At 48.0% G+C, this 27665-nt stretch overlaps 1 protein-coding gene and 1 pseudogene across 6 annotated transcripts in view; one reads left to right on the top strand and one right to left on the bottom strand.

Moving 5' to 3' along the window:
* CACNA2D2 (calcium voltage-gated channel auxiliary subunit alpha2delta 2) overlaps window positions 1-27665 on the bottom strand; it is a 215488-nt gene that overhangs the window by 65626 nt on the left and 122197 nt on the right. For all 6 annotated transcript variants that reach the window (XR_011314924.1, XR_011314925.1, XM_069736089.1 and 3 more), the window contains exon 4: window positions 21736-21795. Coding sequence is in view for 4 of the 6 variants with exons in the window: in XM_069736089.1 (XP_069592190.1) it covers window positions 21736-21795 (60 nt within the window). In the remaining 2 variants the exon portion in view is untranslated. The remainder of the gene's footprint in view (window positions 1-21735; window positions 21796-27665) is intronic.
* LOC138647425 (uncharacterized) lies at window positions 17849-21219 on the top strand (annotated as a pseudogene).

Below are 27665 nucleotides of genomic sequence, written 5' to 3'. Positions count from 1 at the left end.
GAAAGGTAAATTTCTGCAACTGCGAATCACTCAGAGAGAAAAACGGAGACATACAGCCGGCAAGAAAGAGCAAAAACACGAAAATCATCTACATAGAAAACCGCAGGAAATAAGGAGCAAGACGAACGCTGAGACTCACACCTCCCCGACGACACGATTATTTACTACACACAGTATATAGCAGTTATATATTGTATATAGGGAGCAGTATTATAGTAGTTATATTCTTGTACATAGGGGCAGTATTATAGTAGTTATATATTGTATATAGGAGCAGTATTATAGTAGTTATATTCTTTGTACATAGGAGCAGTATTATAGTAGTTATATTCTTGTACATAGGGGCAGTATTATAGTAGTTATATTCTTGTACATAGGGGCAGTATTATAGTAGTTATATTCTTGTACATAGGAGCAGTATTATAGTAGTTATATTCTTGTACATAGACGCAGTATTATAGTATTTATATTCTTGTACATAGGAGCAGTATTATAGTAGTTATATTCTTGTACATAGGGGCAGTATTATAGTAGTTATATTCTTGTACATAGACGCAGTATTATAGTATTTATATTCTGTACATAGGGGCAGTATTATAGTATTTATATTCTGTACATAGGAGCAGTATTATAGTAGTTATATTCTTGTACATAGGGGCAGTATTATAGTAGTTATATTCTTGTACATAGGAGCAGTATTATAGTATTTATATTCTTGTACATAGGAGCAGGATTATAGTAGTTATATTCTTGTACATAGGGGCAGTATTATAGTAGTTATATTCTTGTACATAGGGGCAGTATTATAGTATTTATATTCTGTACATAGGGGCAGTATTATAGTATTTATATTCTGTACATAGACGCAGTATTATAGTAGTTATATTCTTGTACATAGGGGCAGTATTATAGTAGTTATATATTGTATATAGGAGCAGTATTATAGTAGTTATATTCTTGTACATAGGGGCAGTATTATAGTAGTTATATTCTTGTACATAGGGGCAGTATTATAGTAGTTATATTCTTGTACATAGGAGCAGTATTATAGTAGTTATATTCTTGTACATAGGGGCAGTATTATAGTAGTTATATTCTTGTACATAGACGCAGTATTATAGTATTTATATTCTTGTACATAGGAGCAGTATTATAGTAGTTATATTCTTGTACATAGGGGCAGTATTATAGTAGTTATATTCTTGTACATAGGAGCAGTATTATAGTAGTTATATTCTTGTACATAGATGCAGTATTATAGTATTTATATTCTTGTACATAGGGGTAGTATTATAGTAGTTATATTCTTGTACATAGGGGCAGTATTATAGTAGATATATTCTTGTACAAAGGGGCAGTATTGTAGTAGTTATATTCTTGTACATAGGAGCAGTATTGTAGTAGTTATATTCTTGTACATAGGAGCAGTATTATAGTAGAAATATTCTTGTACATAGACGCAGTATTATAGTAGTTATATTCTTGTACATAGGGGCAGTATTATAGTAGTTATATTCTTGTACATAGGAGCAGTATTATAGTAGTTATATTCTTGTACATAGGGGTAGTATTATAGTAGTTATATTCTTGTACATAGACGCAGTATTATAGCAGTTAAATTCCTGTACATAGGGGCAGTATTATAGTAGTTATATTCTTGTACATAGGGGTAGTATTATAGTAGATATATTCTTGTACATAGACGCAGTATTATAGCAGTTATATTCCTGTACATAGGGGCAGTATTATAGTAGTTATATTCCTGTACATAGGGGCAGTATTATAGTAGTTATATTCTTGTACATAGATGCAGTATTATAGTAGTTATATTCTGGTACATAGGGGGCAGTATTATAGTAGTTATATTCTGGTACATAGGGGGGCAGTATTATAGTAGTTATATTCTTGTACATAGGAGCAGTATTATAGTAATTATATTCTTGTACATAGGGAGCAGTATTATAGTAGTTATATTCTTGTACATAGGAGCAGTATTATAGTAGTTATATTCTTGTACATAGGTGCAGTATTATAGTAGTTATATTCTTGTACATAGGAGCAGTATTATAGTAATTATATTCTTGTACATAGGAGCAGTATTATAGTAGTTATATTCTTGTACATAGGTGCAGTATTATAGTAGTTATATTCTTGTACATAGGGGCAGTATTTATATTCTTGTACATAGGGGCAGTATTATAGTAGTTATATTCTCGTACATAGGAGCAGTATTATAGTAGTTATATTCTTGTACATAGGAGCAGTATTATAGTAATTATATTCTTGTACATAGGGAGCAGTATTATAGTAATTATATTCTTGTACATAGGGAGCAGTATTATAGTAGTTATATTCTTGTACATAGGAGCAGTATTATAGTAATTATATTCTTGTACATAGGGAGCAGTATTATAGTAGTTATATTCTTGTACATAGGAGCAGTATTACAGTAGTTATATTCTTGTACATAGGGGCAGTATTACAGTAGTTATATTCTTGTACATAGGAGCAGTATTATAGTAGTTATATTCTTGTACATAGGAGCAGTATTATAGTAGTTATATTCTTGTACATAGGGGCAGTATTATAGTAGTTATATTCTTGTACATAGGAGCAGTATTATAGTAGTTATATTCTTGTACATAGGGGCAGTATTATAGTAGTTATATTCTTGTACATAGGAGCAGTATTATAGTAGTTATATTCTTGTACATGGGAGGAGTATTATAGTAGTTATATTCTTGTACATAGGGGCAGTATTATAGTAGTTATATTCTTGTACATAGGAGCAGTATTATAGTAGTTATATTCTTGTACATAGGAGCAGTATTATAGTAGTTATATTCTTGTACATAGGAGCAGTATTATAGTAGTTATATTCTTGTACATAGGGGCAGTATTATAGTAGTTATATTCTTGTACATAGGAGCAGTATTATAGTAGTTATATTCTTGTACATAGGAGCAGTATTATAGTAGTTATATTCTTGTACATAGGGGCAGTATTACAGTAGTTATATTCTTGTACATAGGGGCAGTATTATAGTATTTATATTCTGTACATAGGGGCAGTATTATAGTATTTATATTCTGTACATAGACGCAGTATTATAGTAGTTATATTCTTGTACATAGGAGCAGTATTATAGTAGTTATATATTGTATATAGGAGCAGTATTATAGTAGTTTTATTCTTGTACTTAGGAGCAGTATTATAGTAGTTTTATTCTTGTACTTAGGAGCAGTATTAGGCCATGTTCACACGATCCTTTTTTTCATGCGGAATTGCCGCGATTTTCCCGCTGCGGGTCCGCAGCTGTTTTCCATGCAGGGTACATTACATTGTACCCTATGGAAAACAGGAACTGCTGTGCCCACAATGCGGAAAATAAAAAAAAAAAAACCGCGCTGAATAGCTGCGGGAAAAAAGAAGTACCATGTCACTTCTTTTTTCGGAGCCGCAGCGGTTCTGCACCCATTGACCTCCATTGTGAGGTCAAACCCGCAGTAAAACCCGCAGATGAAAAAAATATCTGCGGGTTTTACTGCGGTTTGTGGTGCCGAACCGCTGCAGCAGGAAGTGCGGGGAAGCGGGCGGAAGTGCGTGGGCGGAGTGTGGCTGCCCCCCCGTGCTCCAATCCCACCCCCCCGTGCTCCGATGCCCCCCCCCCCCCCGTGCCCTAATCTCCCCCCCTTATACTTACCCGGCGTCCCGGTGTCCGTCCGGCCGTCTTCTCCCTGGGCGCCGCCATCTTGCAAAATGGCGGGCGCATGCGCAGTGCGCCCGCCGAATCTGCCGGCCGGCCGATTCGTTCCAAAGTGCATTTTGATCACTGAGATATAATCTATCTCAGTGATCAAAATAAAAAAAAAATAGTAAATGACACCCCCCCCCCTTTGTCACCCCCATAGGTAGGGACAATAAAAAAAAATTAAGAATTTTTTTTTTTTTCCCACTAAGGTTAGAATAGGGTTAGGGGTAGGGTTAGGGGTAGGGTTAGGGGTAGGGTTAGGGGTAGGGTTAGGGTTAAGGGTAGGGGTAGGGTTAGGGGTAGGGTTAGGGGTACGGTTAGGGGTAGGGTTAGGGTATTTTCAGCCATTTTAAAAACTGCATAAAAAAAAGGATAAAAAAAAGGATCAAAAAAAGGATCAAAAAAAGGATCAAAAAAAGGATCAAAAAAAGGATCAAAAAACGCATCAAAAAAGGACAAAAAAAGGACCAAAAAAAGGACCTGCGCTTTCTGCCAAGAGCTGCAGTTTTTTAAAAAACAGTCCTGAAAAAAAAAGGATGGAAATCAGGAACGTGTGAACATACCCTTATAGTAGTTATATTAACATAGTAACATAGTAACATAGTTAGTAAGGCCGAAAAAAGACATTTGTCCATCCAGTTCAGCCTATATTCCATCATAATAAATCCCCAGATCTACGTCCTTCTACAGAACCTAATAATTGTATGATACAATATTGTTCTGCTCCAGGAAGACATCCAGGCCTCTCTTGAACCCCTCGACTGAGTTCGCCATCACCACCTCCTCAGGCAAGCAATTCCAGATTCTCACTGCCCTAACAGTAAAGAATCCTCTTCTATGTTGGTGGAAAAACCTTCTCTCCTCCAGACGCAAAGAATGCCCCCTTGTGCCCGTCACCTTCCTTGGTATAAACAGATCCTCAGCGAGATATTTGTATTGTCCCCTTATATACTTATACATGGTTATTAGATCGCCCCTCAGTCGTCTTTTTTCTAGACTAAATAATCCTAATTTCGCTAATCTATCTGGGTATTGTAGTTCTCCCATCCCCTTTATTAATTTTGTTGCCCTCCTTTGTACCCTCTCTAGTTCCATTATATCCTTCCTGAGCACCGGTGCCCAAAACTGGACACAGTACTCCATGTGCGGTCTAACTAGGGATTTGTACAGAGGCAGTATAATGCTCTCATCATGTGTATCCAGACCTCTTTTAATGCACCCCATGATCCTGTTTGCCTTGGCAGCTGCTGCCTGGCACTGGCTGCTCCAGGTAAGTTTATCATTAACTAGGATCCCCAAGTCCTTCTCCCTGTCAGATTTACCCAGTGGTTTCCCGTTCAGTGTGTAATGGTGATATTGATTCCCTCTTCCCATGTGTATAACCTTACATTTATCATTGTTAAACCTCATCTGCCACCTTTCAGCCCAAGTTTCCAACTTATCCAGATCCATCTGTAGCAGAATACTATCTTCTCTTGTATTAACTGCTTTACATATTCTTGCACATAGGAGCAGTATTATAGTAGTTATATCTTTGTATATAGGGGGTAGCATTGTAGTAGTTATATTCTTGTATATATGGGCAGTATTATAGCACTTATATACTTAATTACATGTACCGATGCTTGACACTGCCCTGTCACTCCTCGCCAGCAGCATCAGTAAAGTCTAATTATGTGATTGTCGCATCCTCGGGACAGAGCACAGAACGTTCCATCAGACGGAATCATAATGACACAGATTTACCCCACTAGGAGCCTGCGGCTGCCTCTCACGTGATGGCGGCATTTTTAGCACAGACCATCAGGATCTGGATGAGTCCAATCCCTGAGCAATGAAGGTTGAGTTTCCAGATCTGAAGGTGAATGGTCAGACGAACACCAGAATTTTAAGAAAATATGACCATTGATTTCTAAGAGGAAGAAGGGAGGAAGAAGGGAGGTATGAATGTGATATGACTGTTGCAGGCACATGTCACCCAGCGATGGTTACACACTTCCATCTGTATTTTCCTCTACACATTGGCGCAGTACGAAAATTGCTCGTAAGATGAGATGTCAGACCGCACACCCCCGTCATTCTGTGAGCCTGGCACATACATCCAGACAGCCGCCATCTGCTCTCCTGAGCCAACTGTCTGGACACTGTGCCCAGCGCGCTGCCCAGACATCAGTGCAAGCTGCAAACCAGGCAAAGTTCTCTAAGAAAACAGAGGGGCCCCAGAGTCAGGGATGAGGGGTCCCTCCATGTAGCAGATCACTTAGCTTGATCCACTCAGCAGACGTATAAAGGAAGAGGCAGCAAAGGAGAGGATCACATCATTGTCACAGATGAGACTTTCCTTTACCCCTGTCATTCGTTAAAGAGTCACATCAAGAGCTGCATTCACAAATCTACTGGTGGCTGCAGAGAGGATCTTATGATGTATCTCTGTATACAGGGAGCTCCCCCTAGTGGTGACTGCAGACAGGATCTTATCATGTATCTCTGTATACAGGGAGCTCCCCCTAGTGGTGGCTGCAGACAGGATCTTATCATGTATCTCTGTATACAGGGAGCTCCCCCTAGTGGTGGCTGCAGACAGGATCTTATCATGTATCTCTGTATACAGGGAGCTCCCCCTAGTGGTGGCTGCAGACAGGATCTTATCATGTATCTCTGTATACAGGGAGCTCCCCCTAGTGGTGACTGCAGACAGGATCTTATCATGTATCTCTATATACAGGGAGCTCCCCCTAGTGGTGGCTGCAGACAGGATCTTATCATGTATCTCTGTATACAGGGAGCTCCCCCTACTGGTGGCTGCAGACAGTATCTTATCATGTATCTCTGTATACAGGGAGCTCCCCCTAGTGGTGACTGCAGACAGGATCTTATCATGTATCTCTGTATACAGGGAGCTCCCCCTACTGGTGGCTGCAGACAGGATCTTGTCATGTATCTCTGTATACAGGGAGCTCCCCCTAGTGGTGGCTGCAGACAGGATCTTATCATGTATCTCTGTATACAGGGAGCTCCCCCTAGTGGTGACTGCAGACAGGATCTTATCATGTATCTCTGTATACAGGGAGCTCCCCCTAGTGGTGTCTGCAGACAGGATCTTATCATGTATCTCTGTATACAGGGAGCTCCCCCTAGTGGTGACTGCAGACAGGATCTTATCATGTATCTCTGTATACAGGGAGCTCCCCCTACTGGTGGCTGCAGACAGGATCTTATCATGTATCTCTGTATACAGGGAGCTCCCCCTACTGGTGGCTGCAGACAGGATCTTGTCATGTATCTCTGTATACAGGGAGCTCCCCCTAGTGGTGGCTGCAGACAGGATCTTATCATGTATCTCTGTATACAGGGAGCTCCCCCTAGTGGTGACTGCAGACAGGATCTTATCATGTATCTCTGTATACAGGGAGCTCCCCCTAGTGGTGTCTGCAGACAGGATCTTATCATGTATCTCTGTATACAGGGAGCTCCCCCTAGTGGTGACTGCAGACAGGATCTTATCATGTATCTCTGTATACAGGGAGCTCCCCCTACTGGTGGCTGCAGACAGGATCTTATCATGTATCTCTGTATACAGGGAGCTCCCTCTAGTGGTGGCTGCAGACAGGATCTTATCATGTATCTCTGTATACAGGGAGCTCCCCCTAGTGGTGTCTGCAGACAGGATCTTATCATGTATCTCTGTATACAGGGAGCTCCCCCTAGTGGTGACTGCAGACAGGATCTTATCATGTATCTCTGTATACAGGGAGCTCCCCCTACTGGTGGCTGCAGACAGGATCTTATCATGTATCTCTGTATACAGGGAGCTCCCCCTAGTGGTGTCTGCAGACAGGATCTTATCATGTATCTCTGTATACAGGGAGCTCACCCTACTGGTGGCTGCAGACAGGATCTTATCATGTATCTCTGTATACAGGGAGCTCCCCCTAGTGGTGGCTGCAGACAGGATCTTATCATGTATCTCTGTATACAGGGAGCTCCCCCTAGTGGTGGCTGCAGACAGAATCTTATCATGTATCTCTGTATACAGGGAGCTCCCCCTAGTGGTGGCTGCAGACAGGATATTATCGTGTATCTCTGAATACAGGGAGCTCCCCCTAGTGGTGGCTGCAGACAGGATCTTATCATGTATCTCTGTATACAGGGAGCTCCCCCTAGTGGTGTCTGCAGACAGGATCTTATTATGAATCTCTGTATACAGGGAGCTCCCCTAGTGGTGTCTGCAGACAGGATCTTATCATGTATCTCTGTATACAGGGAGCTCCCCCTAGTGGTGGCTGCAGACAGTATTTTATCATGTATCTCTGTATACAGGGAGCTCCTCCTAGTGGTGGCTGCAGACAGGATCTTATCATGTATCTCTGTATACAGGGGGCTCCCCCTAGTGGTGGCTGCAGACAGGATCTTATCATGTATCTCTGAATACAGGGAGCTCCCCCTAGTGGTGGCTGCAGACAGGATCTTATCATGTATCTCTGTATACAGGGAGCTCCCCCTAGTGGTGTCTGCAGACAGGATCTTATTATGAATCTCTGTATACAGGGAGCTCCCCCTAGTGGTGTCTGCAGACAGGATCTTATCATGTATCTCTGTATACAGGGAGCTCCCCCTAGTGGTGACTGCAGACAGGATCTTATCATGTATCTGTGTATACAGGGAGCTCCCCCTAGTGGTGTCTGCAGACAGGATCTTATCATGAATCTCTGTATACAGGGAGCTCCCCCTAGTGGTGGCTGCAGACAGATCTTATCATGTATCTCTGTATACAGGGAGCTCCCCCTAGTGGTGTCTGCAGACAGGATCTAATCATGTATCTCTGTATACAGAGAGCTCCCCCTAGTGGTGTCTGCAGACAGGATGTTATCATGTATCTCTGTATACAGGGAGCTCCCCCTAGTGGTGGCTGCAGACAGGATGTTATCATGTATCTCTGTATACAGGGAGCTCCCCTAGTGGTGACTGCAGACAGGATCTTATCATGTATCTCTGTATACAGGGAGCTCCCCCTAGTGGTGACTGCAGACAGGATCTTGTCATGTATCTCTGTATACAGGGAGCTCCCCCTAGTGGTGGCTGCAGACAGGATCTTATGTATCTCTGTATACAGGGAGCTCCCCCTAGTGGTGGCTGCAGACAGGATCTTATGTATCTCTGTATACAGGGAGCTCCCCCTAGAGGTGGCTGCAGACAGGATCTTATCATGTATCTCTGTATACAGGGAGCTCCCTCTAGTGGTGGCTGCAGACAGGATCTTATCATGTATCTCTGTATACAGGGAGCTCCCCCTAGTGGTGGCTGCAGACAGGATCTTATCATGAATCTCTGTATACAGGGAGCTCCCCCTAGTGGTGGCTGCAGACAGAATCTTATCATGTGTCTCTGTATACAGGGAGCTCCCCCTAGTGGTGGCTGCAGACAGAATATTATCATGTATCTCTGTATACAGGGAGCTCCCCCTAGTGGTGGCTGCAGACAGGATCTTATCATGTATCTATGTATACAGGGAGCTCCCCCTAGTGGTGACTGCAGACAGGATCTTATCATGTATCTCTGTATACAGGGAGCTCCCCCTAGTGGTGGCTGCAGACAGGATCTTACCATGTATCTCTGTATACAGGGAGCTCCCCCTAGTGGTGGCTGCAGACAGAATCTTATCATGTATCTCTGTATACAGGGAGCTCCCCCTAGTGGTGGCTGCAGACAGGATCTTATCATATATCTCTGTATACAGGGAGCTCCCCCTAGTGGTGGCTGCAGACAGAATCTTATCATGTATCTCTGTATACAGGGAGCTCCCCCTAGTGGTGGCTGCAGACAGGATCTTATCATGTATCTCTGTATACAGGGAGCTCCCCCTAGTGGTGGCTGCAGACAGGATCTTATCATGTATCTCTGTATACAGGGAGCTCCCCCTAGTGGTGGCTGCAGACAGGATCTTACCATGTATCTCTATAAAGGGAGCTCCCCCTAGTGGTGACTGCAGACAGGATCTTATCATGTATCTCTGTATACAGGGAGCTCCCCCTAGTGGTGACTGCAGACAGGATCTTATCATGTATCTCTGTATACAGGGAGCTCCCCCTAGTGGTGGCTGCAGACAGAATCTTATCATGTATCACTGTATACAGGGAGCTCCCCCTAGTGGTGGCTGCAGACAGGATCTTACCATGTATCTCTGTATACAGGGAGCTCCCCCTAGTGGTGACTGCAGACAGGATCTTATCATGTATCTCTGTATACAGGGAGCTTCCCCTAGTGGTGACTGCAGACAGAATCTTATGTATCTCTGTATACAGGGAGCTCCCCCTAGTGGTGGCTGCAGACAGGATCTTATCATGTATCTCTATATACAGGGAGCTCCCCCTAGTGGTGACTGCAGACAGGATCTTATCATGTATCTCTGTATACAGGGAGCTCCCCCTAGTGGTGACTGCAGACAGGATCTTATCATGTATCTCTGTATACAGGGAGCTCCCCCTAGTGGTGGCTGCAGACAGGATCTTATCATGTATCTCTGTATACAGGGAGCTCCCCCTAGTGGTGGCTGCAGACAGGATCTTATCATGTATCTCTGTATACAGGGAGCTCCCCCTAGTGGTGGCTAGAGACAGGATCTTATCATGTATCTCTGTATACAGGGAGCTCCCCCTAGTGGTGGCTGCAGACAGGATCTTATCATGTATCTCTGTATACAGGGAGCTCCCCCTAGTGGTGACTGCAGACAGGATCTTACCATGTATCTCTGTATACAGGGAGCTCCCCCTAGTGGTGACTGCAGACAGGATCTTATCATGTATCTCTGTATACAGGGAGCTCCCCCTAGTGGTGACTGCAGACAGGATCTTATCATGTATCTCTATATACAGGGAGCTCCCCCTGGTGGTGACTGCAGACAGGATCTTATCATGTATCTCTATATACAGGGAGCTCCCCCTAGTGGTGACTGCAGACAGGATCTTATCATGCATCTCTGTATACAGGGAGCTCCCCCTAGTGGTGGCTGCAGACAGGTTCCTATCATGTATCTCTGTATACAGGGAGCTCCCCCTAGTGGTGACTGCAGACAGGATCTTATCATGTATCTCTGTATACAGGGAGCTCCCCCTAGTGGTGGCTGCAGACAGGATCTTACCATGTATCTCTGTATACAGGGAGCTCCCCCTAGTGGTGGCTGCAGACAGAATCTTATCATGTATCTCTGTATACAGGGAGCTCCCCCTAGTGGTGGCTGCAGACAGGATCTTATCATATATCTCTGTATACAGGGAGCTCCCCCTAGTGGTGGCTGCAGACAGAATCTTATCATGTATCTCTGTATACAGGGAGCTCCCCCTAGTGGTGGCTGCAGACAGGATCTTATCATGTATCTCTGTATACAGGGAGCTCCCCCTAGTGGTGGCTGCAGACAGGATCTTATCATGTATCTCTGTATACAGGGAGCTCCCCCTAGTGGTGGCTGCAGACAGGATCTTACCATGTATCTCTATAAAGGGAGCTCCCCCTAGTGGTGACTGCAGACAGGATCTTATCATGTATCTCTGTATACAGGGAGCTCCCCCTAGTGGTGACTGCAGACAGGATCTTATCATGTATCTCTGTATACAGGGAGCTCCCCCTAGTGGTGGCTGCAGACAGAATCTTATCATGTATCACTGTATACAGGGAGCTCCCCCTAGTGGTGGCTGCAGACAGGATCTTACCATGTATCTCTGTATACAGGGAGCTCCCCCTAGTGGTGACTGCAGACAGGATCTTATCATGTATCTCTGTATACAGGGAGCTTCCCCTAGTGGTGACTGCAGACAGAATCTTATGTATCTCTGTATACAGGGAGCTCCCCCTAGTGGTGGCTGCAGACAGGATCTTATCATGTATCTCTATATACAGGGAGCTCCCCCTAGTGGTGACTGCAGACAGGATCTTATCATGTATCTCTGTATACAGGGAGCTCCCCCTAGTGGTGACTGCAGACAGGATCTTATCATGTATCTCTGTATACAGGGAGCTCCCCCTAGTGGTGGCTGCAGACAGGATCTTATCATGTATCTCTGTATACAGGGAGCTCCCCCTAGTGGTGGCTGCAGACAGGATCTTATCATGTATCTCTGTATACAGGGAGCTCCCCCTAGTGGTGGCTAGAGACAGGATCTTATCATGTATCTCTGTATACAGGGAGCTCCCCCTAGTGGTGACTGCAGACAGGATCTTACCATGTATCTCTGTATACAGGGAGCTCCCCCTAGTGGTGACTGCAGACAGGATCTTATCATGTATCTCTGTATACAGGGAGCTCCCCCTAGTGGTGACTGCAGACAGGATCTTATCATGTATCTCTATATACAGGGAGCTCCCCCTGGTGGTGGCTGCAGACAGGATCTTATCATGTATCTCTATATACAGGGAGCTCCCCCTAGTGGTGACTGCAGACAGGATCTTATCATGCATCTCTGTATACAGGGAGCTCCCCCTAGTGGTGGCTGCAGACAGGTTCCTATCATGTATCTCTGTATACAGGGAGCTCCCCCTAGTGGTGGCTGCAGGCAGGTTTATGTCCATCATATAACATCAGGTCTATGCAGATGTCGATCTGAGCTGTATAATGTAGTTTAATAGCAGTAAGCAGCACAACGATCTGGTGTTACAACTGGACGTCTACGTCACAGCGGAGAGGAGAAAATGTAGAGATGTAATTGTAATAGTAAGCACAGGAAATAGTAACTTTACATAGCTGCACCTTGTCATATACAGATATACCCGGCGGCGCTCGCCGTTACACGTACGTAGTTTTTGAAGATTTTACAATGGAGGCAGAGTAATGACGAGTGCAATGTTGCAGAGTTAACGAGGCGGTGGTGTCGGATCGCTCTCTGCCGTCGCGCAGAGGATAGTTACGCCGCGGCCATTAAAATGAAACGTTCCTTTGGCGACTTAAGATGGAAAGTAGCAGCGTCTTCCTGGAGGACGGGACTGACAGGAGGAGAATGATCCGCGTCTGTGAAAATGGGCGATTACCGCAAGGTCCGTATGGATAACGCACAGGCGGCGGCCGTTTACCTAGGATCCCCGCGTGCTCCCTGCGGAGCACAGGAGTGATCTGGGGCAGGAGACTGCGCTCTGTCCCTTCCTAACAACCTTGAAGCAATCAGTGAGCAGCCATGCAGGGGGCTGTAATCAGAGCGAGGGGCAGGCGAGGATGCGGCTCTGTCTGTCGCACATTACACCTCTTGGCCATCTGTCTGCACTGGGCAATGAGAAATCACAGGCCGGGGCTGGCAGGATCTGCATGATGATCGGCGGAGGAGGGGGCACAGGACATCTGGATGGAGCAACAATCAGAGGAGGAGAGGGAGGGCACAGCGGCTGCCAAGCCATGAAATCACGGCTCTAACTGTGCCCTACACAGCCAAGGCCGGGCAAGGGGGGCTCATGTCATGGCATCCTGGGCAGCGAATCAAGGAATTAACATTTGGCTTTTTATTTGCTTAAATGGCTTCATTTTTAACTGTTGTGGAACTACAAGTCCCAGCACAAATAAATGTTAGGACCCCAGAACAGCCAGTAATATAAATTAAAGACACATCCGGAGCTGCATTCGCAATTCTGCTAGCCAGCATGCTGAATGACTTTACACCTCTGCGTGCTCTCCGTTTTGGGGGACATTGGGGCTCAATGACTAGTAGGGGGTACAGATCATCAAGAAATAGCAGTGCGTGCAGCATTTTCCCCAGCGCAGCGCCCCCAGTACTGATGGATCCCTGCTAGCAGCCTGCAGCGTTATGAATGCAGCTCTGGGTGTGATTAGAGTATAATAAATGGTGAGGCAGGTGATGGGAGCACTACACGTCACAGCAGCTCCCTGGTTAGAGATCCTAAGGATCGGCATCCAGGGCGCCTACAGGGTTATTCCCAAATCACAACGTTTTCTGTACACACAGGATTAATCATTTGGCCATTACAATCCATTTCTACATCTGCACTGGTTTTCTGCCATCGCCCCCTAATGAAGCCCCCACCCCGGGCTCACGTCACCCCCCATCACCAATAGATCTGTTCTCCAGGACGTCTAATGCTGCTGATTGTGCACAGATGCACTAATGACCCTGTCTAAGAAACATCGGACAGCAGCCGGGTTACAGCTCAGCTCTGCTCTACTATGCTCTGCTCTACTATGCTCAGCTCTGCTCTACTATGCTCAGCTCTATGCTCTACTATGCTCAGCTGTGCTCTACTATGCTCAGCTCTGCTCTACTATGCTCAGCTCTGCTCTACTATGCTCTGCTATGCTCAGCTCTGCTCTACTATGCTCTGCTATGCTCTGCTATGCTCAGCTCTGCTCTACTATGCTCTGCTATGCTCAGCTCTGCTATACTCAGTTCAGCTCTAGTATGCTCTACTATGCTCAGCTCTGCTCTACTATGCTCTACTATGCTCAGCTCTGCTCTACTATGCTCTGCTCTACTATGCTCAGCTCTACTATTCTCAGCTCAGCTCTACTATGCTCTGCTGTGCTCAGCTCTACTATGCTCAGCTCTACTATGCTCTGCTATGCTCAGCTCTGCTATACGCAGCTCAGCTCTAGTATGCTCTACTATGCTCAGCTCTGGTCTACTATACTCAGCTCTAGTATGCTCTACTATGCTCAGCTCTGCTCTACTATACTCAGCTCTAGTATGCTCTACTATGCTCAGCTCTGCTCTACTATGCTCTACTATGCTCAGCTCTGCTCTACTATGCTCTGCTCTACTTTACTCAGCTCAGCTCTACTATGTTCTGCTATGCTCAGCTCTGCTCAGCTCTACTATGCTCTGCTCAGCTCTGCTCTACTATACTCAGCTCAGCTCTAGTATGCTCTACTATGCTCAGCTCTGCTCTACTATGCTCAGCTCTGCTCTACTATGCTCTGCTCTACTATGCTCAGCTCAGCTCTACTATGCTCTGCTATGCTCAGCTCTGCTCTACTATGCTCAGCTCTACTATGCTCTGCTATGCTCAGCTCTGCTCTACTATACTCAGCTCAGCTCTAGTATGCTCTACTATGCTCAGCTCTGCTCTACTATGCTCAGCTCTGCTCTATGCTCTGCTCTACTATGCTCAGCTCTGCTCTACTATGCTCAGCTCTGCTCTACTATTCTCAGCTCAGCTCTACTATGCTCTGCTATGCTCAGCTCTGCTCTACTATGCTCAGCTCTACTATGCTCTGCTCAGCTCTGCTCTACTATACTCAGCTCAGCTCTAGTATGCTCTACTATGCTCAGCTCTGCTCTACTATGCTCAGCTCTGCTCTACTATGCTCTGCTCTACTATGCTCAGCTCTGCTCTACTATTCTCAGCTCAGCTCTACTATGCTCTGCTATGCTCAGCTCTGCTCTACTATGCTCAGCTCTACTATGCTCTGCTATGCTCAGCTCTGCTCTACTATACTCAGCTCAGCTCTAGTATGCTCTACTATGCTCAGCTCTGCTCTACTATGATCTGCTATGCTCTACTATGCTCAGCTCTGCTCTATGCTCTGCTCTACTATACTATGCTCAGCTCTGCTCTACTATTCTCAGCTCAGCTCTACTATGATCTGCTATGCTCTACTATGCTCAGCTCTGCTCTATGCTCTGCTCTACTATACTATGCTCAGCTCTGCTCTACTATGCTCAGCTCTACTATGCTCTGCTATGCTCAGCTCTGCTCTACTATACTCAGCTCTAGTATGCTCAGCTCTGCTCTACTATGCTCTGCTATGCTCTACTATGCTCAGCTCTGCTCTATGCTCTGCTCTACTATGCTCAGCTCTGCTCTACTATACTCAGCTCAGCTCTAGTATGCTCTACTATGCTCAGCTCTGCTCTACTATGCTCAGCTCTGCTCTACTATGCTCTGCTCTACTATGCTCAGCTCTGCTCTACTATTCTCAGCTCAGCTCTACTATGCTCTGCTATGCTCAGCTCTGCTCTACTATGCTCAGCTCTACTATGCTCAGCTCTGCTCTACTATGCTCTGCTCTACTATGCTCAGCTCTGCTCTACTATTCTCAGCTCAGCTCTACTATGCTCTGCTATGCTCAGCTCTGCTCTACTATACTCAGCTCAGCTCTAGTATGCTCTACTATGCTCAGCTCTGCTCTACTATACTCAGCTCAGCTCTAGTATGCTCTACTATGCTCAGCTCTGCTCTACTATGCTCAGCTCTGCTCTACTATGCTCTGCTATGCTCAGCTCTACTATACTCAGCTCTAGTATGCTCAGCTCTGCTCTACTATGCTCTGCTATGCTCAGCTCTGCTCTACTATGCTCAGCTCTACTATGCTCTGCTATGCTCAGCTCTGCTCTACTATGCTCAGCTCTACTATGCTCTGCTATGCTCAGCTCTGCTCTACTATGCTCAGCTCTGCTCTACTATGCTCAGCTCTGCTCTACTATGCTCTGCTGTGCTCAGCTCTGCTCTACTATGCTCAGCTCAGCTATGCTCTACTATGCTCAGCTGCGCTCTACTATGCTCTGCTATGCTCAGCTCTACTATGCTTTACTATGCTCAGCTCTGCTCTACTATGCTCAGCTCTGCTATGCTCAGCTCTACTATGCTCAGCTCTACTATGCTCAGCTCTACTATGCTCAGCTCTGCTATGCTCAGCTCTGCTCTACTATGCTCAGCTCTGCTATGCTCAGCTCTGCTCTACTATGCTCAGCTCTGCTCTAGTATGCTAAGCTGTGCTCTACTATGCTCTGCTATGCTCAGCCCTGGTATATTCTGCTATGCTCAGCTAAGCTCTAGTATGCTCTGCTATGCTCAGCTCTACTATGCTCTGCTCAGCTCTGCTCTACTATGCTCAGCTCTGCTCTACTATGCTCAGCTCTGCTCTAGTATGCTCTGCTATGCTCAGCTCTGTTCTACCATGCTCTGCTATGCTCAGCTCTGGTATAATCTGCTATGCTCTGCTATGCTCAGCTCTGCTCTACTATGCTCAGCTCTACTATGCTCAGCTCTGCTCTAGTATGCTCTGCTCTACTATGCTCAGCTCTGCTCTACTATGCTCAGCTCTGCTCTGCTCTAGTATGCTCTGCTATGCTCAGCTCTGCTCTACTATGCTCTGCTATGCTCAGCTCTGGTATAATCTGCTATGCTCTGCTATGCTCAGCTCTGCTCTACTATACTCAGCTCAGCTCTAGTATGCTCTGCTATGCTCAGCTCTGCTCAGCTCTAGTATGCTCTACTATGCTCAGCTCTGCTCTACTACACTCTGCTATGCTCAGCTCTGCTCTACTAAGCTCAGCTCAGCACTACTATGCTCTGCAAAATTATGCCCTCTTGTACTATGCTCTGCTCAACTACGCTCTAGTATGCTCAGCACTGCTCTAGTATGCTTTGTTATGCTCTACTATGCTCAATTCTGCCCTACAATACTCAGTTCTGCCCTACTATGCTCAGCTCAGCTCTAGTATGCTCTGCTATGCTCTACTATGCTCACTTCTGCCCTACTATGCTCAGCTCTGGTATATTCTGCTATACACAGCTCTGCTCCACTATGCTCTTCTCAGCTCTACTATGATCTGCTCAGATCTGCTCATCTTTGCTCAGTTCTGCTCTATTAAATTTAGCTCTGCTCAGCTCTACTATGCTCTGCTCGCTTTTGCTCAGCTCTACTATGCTCTGCTCAGCTCTACTATGCTCAGCTAAGGTACAAGAAGTAAACCAGACGATGGGCTTGTACTGGATATCAGTAATAGTCGTGCAGATCCCGAGCGTCATAGAATAATATTGTGGTAACAGCCCTTTAATCCCGGATATTGGGGGCTGCCCAGATATTGGGGTCTGGCCGGGTATCGGGGTCTGCCAGTGAGGCCCTTTGTGCTCCGCTCACTTATCCAGCACTTTATACTGGTGTGTGGACAGCACATTGGCAGATCGATCCTCGTTACTGGGAGGGTCACTAATTAGCGGAGATTTATCAGTTCCAGCCATCGTCCCACAAAGGCGAGTATACGGAGTGCGGACCCCGCAAAGGCAGGATGGGAGCGGCTGCTCCAAGCACAGGGATACAGAGCAGGCTCAGAGTCCGGGAACGTGCGAGTACATGTGAGATTAATGCAGGAACAAGAAAACATGGATAACCCCGGAGACCGGGGAAAAGAGCCGCGCAGCAGCTCGGGGGGCGACAGACGCTCAGCCTGGAGGCCACACAAACAAGCTTCCCAAAATAAGAGGGTTAATGTAAAATTATAAAAAAAAGTCACATCTGAAATCAAATGTGGAACATCGCTGCCGAGTCACCATTACATGTGCCATAAAAAATATGGGATTTATAATGTGAGACGATATCGCCCCCTGAGACCCCACCGTTCCCTCCATGTCCCGGCCGCCATCTTCCCGCATACATGTGTACCGGTGACAGGCGTGGATGAGAATCCAGCTCTCTGACCGAGGCATGCTGGCGGCAGCAGAGGCTGAAGATTTCCTTCCCTCCTCTCCTCCCTCCAGTCTCCGGTGATGGCGGACCCTCCACAGCCGCAGCCCCCCTCACCTCCTGCTTCTATGTCTGAGAGCTGACACCGGGCAATGACAATCTGATCCAAATTACCTCATTCACCTTCATCAGATCAGGCAGAAGCCGGGAGAGCAGAGGGATGAGAGGAGAATAAAGCCAAGGAATAACGAGAGGAAAGAGGAGAAGGGAGAAGAAGAAAGAGAAGGGGGGGAGAAGGAAGAGAAGAAAAAAGAGAAGGAAGAGAAGGGAGAAGAAGGAAGAGAAGGGGGGGGAGAAGGAAGAGAAGAAAGAAGAGAAGGAAGAGAAGAAAGAAGAGAAGGGAGAAGAGAAGGGAGAAGAAGGAAGAGAAGAAAGAAGAGAAGGGAGAGAAGAAAGAAGAGAAGGGAGAAGAAGGGAGAGAAGAAAGAAGAGAAGGGAGAAGAAGAAAGAGAAGGGGGGGAGAAGGAAGAGAAGAAAAAAGAGAAGGAAGAGAAGGGAGAAGAAGGAAGAGAAGGGGGGGGGGAGAAGGAAGAGAAGAAAGAAGAGAAGGAAGAGAAGAAAGAAGAGAAGGGAGAAGAAGGAAGAGAAGAAAGAAGAGAAGGGAGAGAAGAAAGAAGAGAAGGGAGAAGAAGGGAGAGAAGAAAGAAGAGAAGGGAGAAGAAGGAAGAGAAGAAAGAAGAGAAGGAAGAGAAGAAAGAAGAGAAGGGGGGAGAAAGAGAAGGGAGAAGAAGGAAGAGAAGGGAGAAGAAGGAAGAGAAGAAAGAAGAGAAGGAAGAGAAGAAAGAAGAGAAGGGAGAAGAAGGAAGAGAAGAAAGAAGAGAAGGGAGAGAAGAAAGAAGAGAAGGGAGAAGAAAGAAGAGAAGGGAGAAGAAGGAAGAGAAGAAAGAAGAGAAGGGAGAGAAGAAAGAAGAGAAGGGAGAAGAAGGAAGAGAAGGGGGGGAGAAGGAAGAGAAGAAAGAAGAGAAGGAAGAGAAGAAAGAAGAGAAGGGAGAAGAAGGAAGAGAAGAAAGAAGAGAAGGGAGAGAAGAAAGAAGAGAAGGGAGAAGGAAGAGAAGAAAGAAGAGAAGGGAGAATAAGGAAGAGAGGGGAGAAGAAGGAAGAGAGGGCACAAAGGAGGAGAGGGGACAAAGGAAGTAAAGGAAAAGGGGAAAGAAGAGGGGAAAGGAAGAGGGGACAAGGGAGGGAAGGAAGAGGGGAAAGGAAGAGAGGACAAGGAAGAGGGAAAAGGAAAAGCAGGAAGAGGGGAAACAAGACAAGAACGAGGGAAAAGGAAGAGGACAAGAATGACGGGGAAAGAAGAGGGAAATGAAGAGGAGAAGGAAAAGGGGAAAGAAGAGGACAAGGAAGAGGGGACAAGGAAGAGAGAAAAAGGAAGAGGAAAAAAGAAGAGGGAAAAAGGAAGAGGAGAAGGAAAAGGGGAAGGAAAAGGGGAAGGAAGAGCACAAGGAAGAGGGGAAAATAAAGAAGGGAAAAAGAAGAAGGGAAAAAGAAGAGGGGAAAAGGAAGAGGAGAAGGAAAAGGGGAAAGAAGAGGACAAGGAAGAGGGGAAGGAAGAAAGGAAGAGAAGGGAACAATAGAGGAGGGAGGGAAAAGGAAAAGGTTAATAGAAAGAAGTGAAGGAAGAAGAAGTAAAAGAAAATGTACAGACGAAATAAAGGAGAAGAACAATAGGAATAAAAGGAAATACAAAAAAGGTAAGAACGAAGAGAATTCAAAAGAAATAGAAGATGGTAAAGGAAAATGTAACAGATGAAGAAAAGAAAGGAGAAGAAAGCAAAAGTAAAGAAGGGAATGAAAAGGAGAAGATACAGTTAAGAAAGGGTGATGAGAAGCAATTAGGGAAAAAAGTAAAAGCAAAAAGGTAAAAGAAGAAAATGAAAGCAGAAAACAAGTGAAAATGGACAAGAGGGTAATGGAGGAAAATTAAATAAGTGAAAGAAAAGGGAGGCAAGAAAGAAGAAAAGGAAGAGAAAGGAAAAAGTGAAGAAGAAAACAAAAAGTGGAGGAACATGAAAGAAGGTAAAGAAGAGGAAGGAGAGGGGGATAGAAGAGATGAAGAGAAGGAAAAGGAGAAAAAAAATCGTAAAATAGGAAGTAGGAGCAGAAAACAATGAAGGAGAGGTAAAACCGGAAAAAGGAGGACACGGAAAAGGACACGGAAGAGGGTCAAGGAAGTGGCCAAGTAAGTGAGGAAGGAAGAAGGGAAAGAAGAGGACAAGGTAGAGGGAGAAGACAAGAAAGAGGGGGAGGAAGAGAGGGAGGAAGAGGGGAAGGAAGAGGGGAAAGGAAGCTAGTGGTGACGAAGAAGTGAATAAAAAGAAGGAAGAGGACAAGGAAGAGGGAGAAGGAAGAGAGGAAGGAAGAGGGTGAAGAAGAGAGGGAAGGAAGAGGAGAAGGAAGAAGAAAAAGTACAGAGCAAGAAACTAAGGAAGGAGAAGAACAAGAGAAAAAAAGAGGGAAGGGGAGAAGGTAAGAAAGGAAGAAGATAAGGGAACAATAGAGGAGGGAAGGGGAAAAGGTAACAGAGGAAGAAGTGAAGGAAGAAGTAAAAGAAAAGATACAGAGGAAATAAAGGAGAAGAACAAGAGGAATAAAAAGAAAGACAAAAAAGGTAAGAAATGAAGAAAATTAAAAAGAAATAGAAGAGGGTAGAGGGAAATGTAACATGAAGAAAAGAAGGAAGGATAAGAAGATAAAGAAAAAGTAAAGAGAAGAAGAGAAAGAAAACAAGAAGAGACAGGTAAAAAAGGAAGATGGGAAGAAAAGAGGAAAAGCAGGAAGAAGGAAATGAAAACAGAAAAAGAAGAGAAAATGGACAAGAGGGTAATGGAGGGAAATGAAATGAGTGAAAGAAAAGGGGGCAAGAAAGAAGAAAAGGAAGAGAAATGAAAAAGTGAAGAAAAAAGTGGAAAAAGATGAAAAAGGAGAAGGTAAAGAAGAAGGAAAGAGGGATAAAATATGAAGAGAAGGAAGGGGGAGAAAAATCATAAAATAGGAAGTAGGGGCAAAAAACAATGAAGGAGCTGTAAAACAGGAAAAAGGAGGAGAAGAAAAGTAGGTGAAAAAATAAGATAGAAAAAAAAGGAAATAGCAGAAAATTGAAAAGAATTTGTAAAGAGGAAATCATTTTAGCATGAGAAATAAAAGGAAGTAAAAGATTAAATAATATATTAGAAAATAGAAGGGGAATAAATGAGAAGAAGCAGGAAAAAGAGGAGAGGAAAAGAGAAGAGGGAAAAAAGGAAGAAGAGAAAGTTGAAGAAAAAAAGGAAGGAAGTACGAAGAGGAAGAAAGCAAGACAGGAGATGACCTGTGGTAATGGAGAAGAATGAAGGGTCGGATCACAGAGCAGCTCCACAGAAGGACAGCAGGAGGGGAGGTAGATCTGAGCGCAGTGGGGGTCCCACATCAGACCCCGAACCTATCAGATGATGGGATCATGTGACGGCGTACAGACGGCTGTGCGGGCGAGGAGACGACTGTGGGTCCTGAAGCTGAACCCCCGGGGGCCGGGCACTGCACTCACCCTGATGTTATCCTGCCAGCGGTGACTCCTCTGGAACTCCTCCGCAGCGCGCGCCAACCTCTGCAAGACAAGAACCACAAGAGGTTATCAGCACAGCGCACCACGCCCCGGCACCACACCCACAGGCGCCCCCTAGAGTCAGCAACGGCCTAGTACCCCCAAAACTAAATATGACCTGGAGATGTAAGCGACCCCCCAGGGAGCAGGGGTGACAAGCAGCATGGGCGGTCATTACTGGACCACAGAGGTTGTCAGCCAGTGGACGTGTCAGTCTTCACTGTAGTTCTGGAATTTTGCTCGTGATGACGAGTCATCGGCCTCCCAGATAGGGGGGTGCTGCAGATCATGGGAGGTGCGGGGTGTAAGGAAACTCTGCGCTGATCACTAGTGACGACACTGCAGCTGTGAGAGCGTCACATCGAGCCGCCTGCGACAGCAATCTAGATTTATTCACAGACACTGAGGAGGAGAACGCCACCAGGGACACGTGTGCGACCGGACAGCTGGACCATCATAATGACGACACCAGACTACAACTCCCAGCAGAGTCCTCACTCCACGTCCAGGATCACAGCTGCCTGCGAAGCCATCATTCTCGGAGCTGTCCAGCGGAGGGCGCTGCTCTGCTGCCCTCACACATTACCCTGGCACACGCCATGTCCTTCAGCGAGCTGCACACAGATGCGGCTGTCGGCGTGCGCGGCTCTGCGATAATTGTGCAGTAAAAGCTTTACCTGAAAGGCGGATATTCTGTGGGCGGAATAAGTGGCGGAGCACAGCGGGAGCTGCCGGTGACTGACGGCAGCGGTAACCCCTCCAGTGCCAGAGCACTTACCGCCACACAGGACTGCCACTAACAATACACAGCACTGCCAGAGGCAGGAGTACAGAGGCGTTACATAGGACTGCAGGTGACATATACTACATTATCTGTACTCAGAGAGGTATCACTGTTATCTGTGGTGTTACATAGGACTGCAGGTGACATCTACTACATTATCTGTACTCAGAGAGATATCACTGTGTTATCTGTGGTGTTACATAGGACTGCAGGTGGCATCTACTACATTATCTGTACTCAGAGAGGTATCACTGTTATCTGTGGTGTTACATAGGACTGCAGGTGACATCTACTACATTATCTGTACTCAGAGAGTTACCTCTGTGTTATCAGTGGTGTTACATAGGACTGCAGGGGCCATGTAATACATTATCACGCTCAGCTCTGCTATGTATAGCACACTGTGGTGCAGTGTCGGTGTGGGTCTTCGGCCAGGTGTCACACGTCCCCTCATCTCAGGCGCTGTATTAAGGCATTTAGAGGAGATCAGTGAGGGGTTAGCAGACGTAGCACAGCGAGGTGGAGGCGCGGGGTGGAGGCGCGTGGCGCTCTGCAGACCGTACATGGAGCAGCGCAGATAATATTCTTAATCCAAATATATAAATAAAAAGAAAATAAATCATACAAACAGCCGCGGGCGCAAACTATCAAGTCGCCGGCGTTTCTGCAGCTACACGGAATGTGACCTTTTCCAGCCCAATCTCCCGTGTTCCGGTCGCCGCGTTGATGGAAAAATTAATACAATAGATTTTATTTAAAGGGAAAAAGGTCACGAAGAAACGAGGAAAACTAATCTCAGGATATAGGATCAGACCTTTCCAGAGAGCGACGGCCCCCGTCCTGCACCCCCACAGGCCGCCCCCGTCCTGCGCCCCCACAGGCCGCCCCCGTCCTGCGCCCCCACAGGCCGCCCCCGTCCTGCGCCCCCACAGGCCGCCCCCGTCCTGCACCCCCACAGGCCCCCCATCCTGCACCCCCACAGGCTGCCCCCGTCCTGCACCCCCACAGGCCGCCCCGCCCTGCGCCCCCACAGGCCGCCCCCGTCCTGCACCCCCACCGGCTGCCCCCGTCCTGCACCCCCACAGGCCCCCCATCCTGCACCCCCACAGGCCGCCCCCGTCCTGCACCCCCACAGGCCGCCCCCGTCCTGCGCCCCCACAGGCCGCCCCCGTCCTGCACCCCCACCGGCCGCCCCCGTCCTGCACCCCCACAGGCCGCCCCCATCCACCTCCGCCATCTTCTCCTGCGCAAACAGGTAAATCGGAAACACTGAAACCACAGCACAGAAGAGGGCCCAATGCCGCATCCAGGGCACCGTGTTGGTCGCAGGCGGTGGGCAGCGGTATGAACACAGCTCTATCCTGGGCGGCGCTCTATGGGCAGCCATGACAAACAGGAAGCACAAGCCTTGGGGCAGCAGTACGGGCACATCTCTGGGTGGCTGTACGGGCACAGCCTTCGGCAACGGTCTGGGGACATGAATAAGCAGCAGTGTAGACACATCCATGGGTATAACTAAAGGCTCCCCCATAGGCCATGGCATGGTCACCTACATAGGTAGCACTAAAGGCTCCCCCATCGACTGCAGTACGGGCACATTCATGGGTATCACAAAAGGCTCTCCCATGAGCTGCTGCATGGGCATTTCCATGGGTAGCACTAAAGGGGCCTCTATGGGCTACAGCATGATGACATTCGTGGGTACAACTACAGGCTCACCCATGCAGGGGCACCTACATAGATAGTACTAAATGATTCCCCATGGGCTGCGGCATGGGCAGCTCGATGGGTAGCACTAAAGGCACCTCTATGGACCACAAAATGGGAATATCCATGGGTACAAGTAAAGGCACCTCCATGGGCCGAGGCATGGGTACATCCATGGGTAGCACTAAAGGCACCTCCATGGGCACATCCATGGGTAGCACTGAAGGCACCTCCATGGGCCACAGCATGGGCACATCCATGGGTAGCACTAAGGGCACCTCCATGGGCCGAGGCATGTGCACATCCATGCATAGCACTAAAGGCACCTCCATGGGCCACAGCCTGGGCACATCCATGGGTAGCACTAAGGGCACCTCCATGGGCCGAGGCATGTGCACATCCATGCGTAGCACTAAAGGCACCTCCATGGGCCACAGCCTGGGCACATCCATGGGTAGAACTAAAGGCACCCCTATGGACAGCGGTTGGGGCACATCCTTGGGCAGATGGTACAGCAGACAGATGAATCTATGGCAGTGCAGGCACACGAGAGTCCTGGTCTTACAGTGAGGTGGGCAGTGACAGCCATCAGTGCCCGTCCGTCCGTGGTGGTGAGGGGGCATTGCTCGGATGACACAGTCATATACAACCTGTCACTGCCACCACAACGCCAGTCCTGCTTTTTGGGAGATTTGGCCTCGTGTCCTGTCCCGTGTTGGATCCCACAGGGACCAGACTCCTAAAATATCCCAGATGAGAGTCTCCTTGACTATATTAACATTAGGAGTCTAATCAGCAATCAGCGGCTCATAATTTTCTGATTAGCTCTGATTAAACTCCGGCATTGCCAGAGCACGAGGAAAACTCAGGAAGCAGAAACCCAAACATGGGGCCCGGGCCCCACACACATCGGAAGGTGGCCCCCACAGGGAGGATGGGGTGAGGGGTGCGTGAATATCCATCACCAGGGGCGGAGCTGACAACCTCTCACACGACCATGCAGGCAGGGTGTCAGCTTGTTAATGGCGGACGCTGTGGAGGACTCTGGATCACTGAGTGCTGCTGTTGCTCGCTGTTATCAGCCAGTCTTGCCGTGCTTTATCCTCCAGTCTCAGTGGAGGTTTTCTCACATTACCTGCAGCATTTACAATGGTTGCTTAGATACGAGCTGCAGTGGAAGGTGTACGTGTCATTACTGGGGCTGAGCAGGCATCCGCTGCTCGGGTTGTGGGCGATACACGGGAACAGAGGGTACGACGCCCACCATTACACCGAGGGGCACTCGGAGTACTGGGATAGGCGCGCATCTGACCGTACATCCAGGATCCAACTGGTGGGAAATCTCTAAGATGACCCCGCGCTGCGAACCTTCCTGCCGCGAGCCTTCCTGCCGCACTGCGAGCCTTCCTGCCGCTCTGCGAACCTTACTGCCGCACTGCGAACCTTACTGCCGCACTGCGAGCCTTCCTGCCGCGAGCCTTCCTGCCGCTCTGCGAACCTTACTGCCGCACTGCGAGCCTTCCTGCCGCTCTGCGAATCTTCCTGCCGCACTGCAAGCCTTCCTGCCGCGAGCCTTCCTGCCACTCTGCGAACCTTACTGCCGCACTGCTAGCCTTCCTGCCGCTCTGCGAACCTTACTGCCGCACAGCGAGCCTTCCTGCCGCGCTCCGAACCTTCCTGCTGCACTGCGAGCCTTACTGCCGCGCTGCGAACCTTACTGCCGCGCTGCGAGCCTTCCTGCCGTGAGCCTTCCTGCCGCGCTGCGAACGTTACTGCCGCACTGCGAGCCTTCCTGCTGCGCTGCGAACCTTCCTGCCGCGAGCCTTCCTGCCGCTCTGCGAACCTTACTGCCGCACTGCGAGCCTTCCTGCCGCTCTGCGAACCTTACTGCCGCACTGCGAGCCTTCCTGCCGCGCTGTGAGCCTTCCTGCCGTGAGCCTTCCTGCCGCGCTGCAAACCTTCCTGCTGCACTGCGAACCTTCCTGCCGCGCTGTGAACCTTACTGCCGCACTGCGAGCCTTCCTGCCGCGCTGTGAGCCTTCCTGCCGTGAGCCTTCCTGCCGCGCTGCAAACCTTCCTGCTGCACTGCGAACCTTCCTGCCGCGCTGCGAACCTTCCTGCTGCACTGCGAGCCTTCCTGCCGCGCTGTGAACCTTACTGCCACGAGCCTTCCTGCCGCGCTGTGAACCTTCCTGCCGCGCTGCGAACCTTCCTGCCACGAGCCTTCCTGCCGCTCTGCGAACCTTACTGCCGCACTGCGAGCCTTCCTGCCGCGCTCCGAACCTTCCTGCCGCACTGCGAGCCTTCCTGCCGCGAGCCTAAAGGTACCGTCACACTAGACGATATCGCAAGCGTTCCGTGACGTTGCAGCGTCCTCGCTAGCGATAGCGTCCAGTGTGACAGGCAGCAGCGATCAGGCCCCTGCTGTGCTGTCGCTGGTCGGGGAAGAGAGGCCAGAACTTTATTTCGTCGCTGGACTCCCCGCAGACATCGCTGAATCGGCGTGTGTGACACCGATTCAGCGATGTCTTCGCTGGTAACCAGGGTAAACATCGGGTAACTAAGCGCAGGGCCGCGCTTAGTAACCCGATGTTTACCCTGGTTACCATCCTAAAAGTAAAAAAAACAAACACTACATACTTACCTACCGCTGTCTGTCCTCCAGCGCTGTGCTCTGCACTCCTCCTGTACTGGCTGTGAGCGTCGGTCAGCCGGAAAGCAGAGCGGTGACGTCACCGCTCTGCTTTCCGGCCGCTGTGCTCACAGCCAGTACAGGAGGAGAGCAGAGCACAGCGCTGGAGGACAGACAGCGGTAGGTAAGTATGTAGTGTTTGTTTTTTTTACTTTTAGGATGGTAACCAGGGTAAACATCGGGTTACTAAGCGCGGCCCTGCGCTTAGTTACCCGATGTTTACCCTGGTTACCGGCATCGTTGGTCGCTGGAGAGCGGTCTGTGTGACAGCTCTCCAGCGACGCTGCAGCGATCTGGATCGTTGTCGGTATCGCTGCAGCGTCGCTAAATGTGACGGTACCTTTACTGCCGCGCTGCGAACCTTACTGCCGTGAGCCTTCCTGCCGCGCTGCGAACGTTACTGCCGCACTGCGAGCCTTCCTGCCGCGCTGCGAACGTTACTGCCGCACTGTGAGCCTTCCTGCTGCGCTGCGAACCTTCCTGCCGCTCTGCGAACCTTACTGCCACACTGCGAGCCTTCCTGCCGCACTGCGAGCCTTCCTGCCGCTATGCGAACCTTACTGCCGCACTGCGAGCCTTCCTGCTGCACTGCGAGCCTTCCTGCCGCTATGCGAACCTTACTGCCGCACTGCGAGCCTTCCTGCCGCTATGCGAACCTTACTGCCGCACTGCGAGCCTTCCTGCTGCACT

Source organism: Ranitomeya imitator, chromosome 8, assembly GCF_032444005.1.
Source record: "Ranitomeya imitator isolate aRanImi1 chromosome 8, aRanImi1.pri, whole genome shotgun sequence".
NCBI classification, from domain to species: Eukaryota; Metazoa; Chordata; class Amphibia; order Anura; family Dendrobatidae; genus Ranitomeya; species Ranitomeya imitator.
This window is presented reverse-complemented; position numbering and strand designations above follow the sequence as displayed.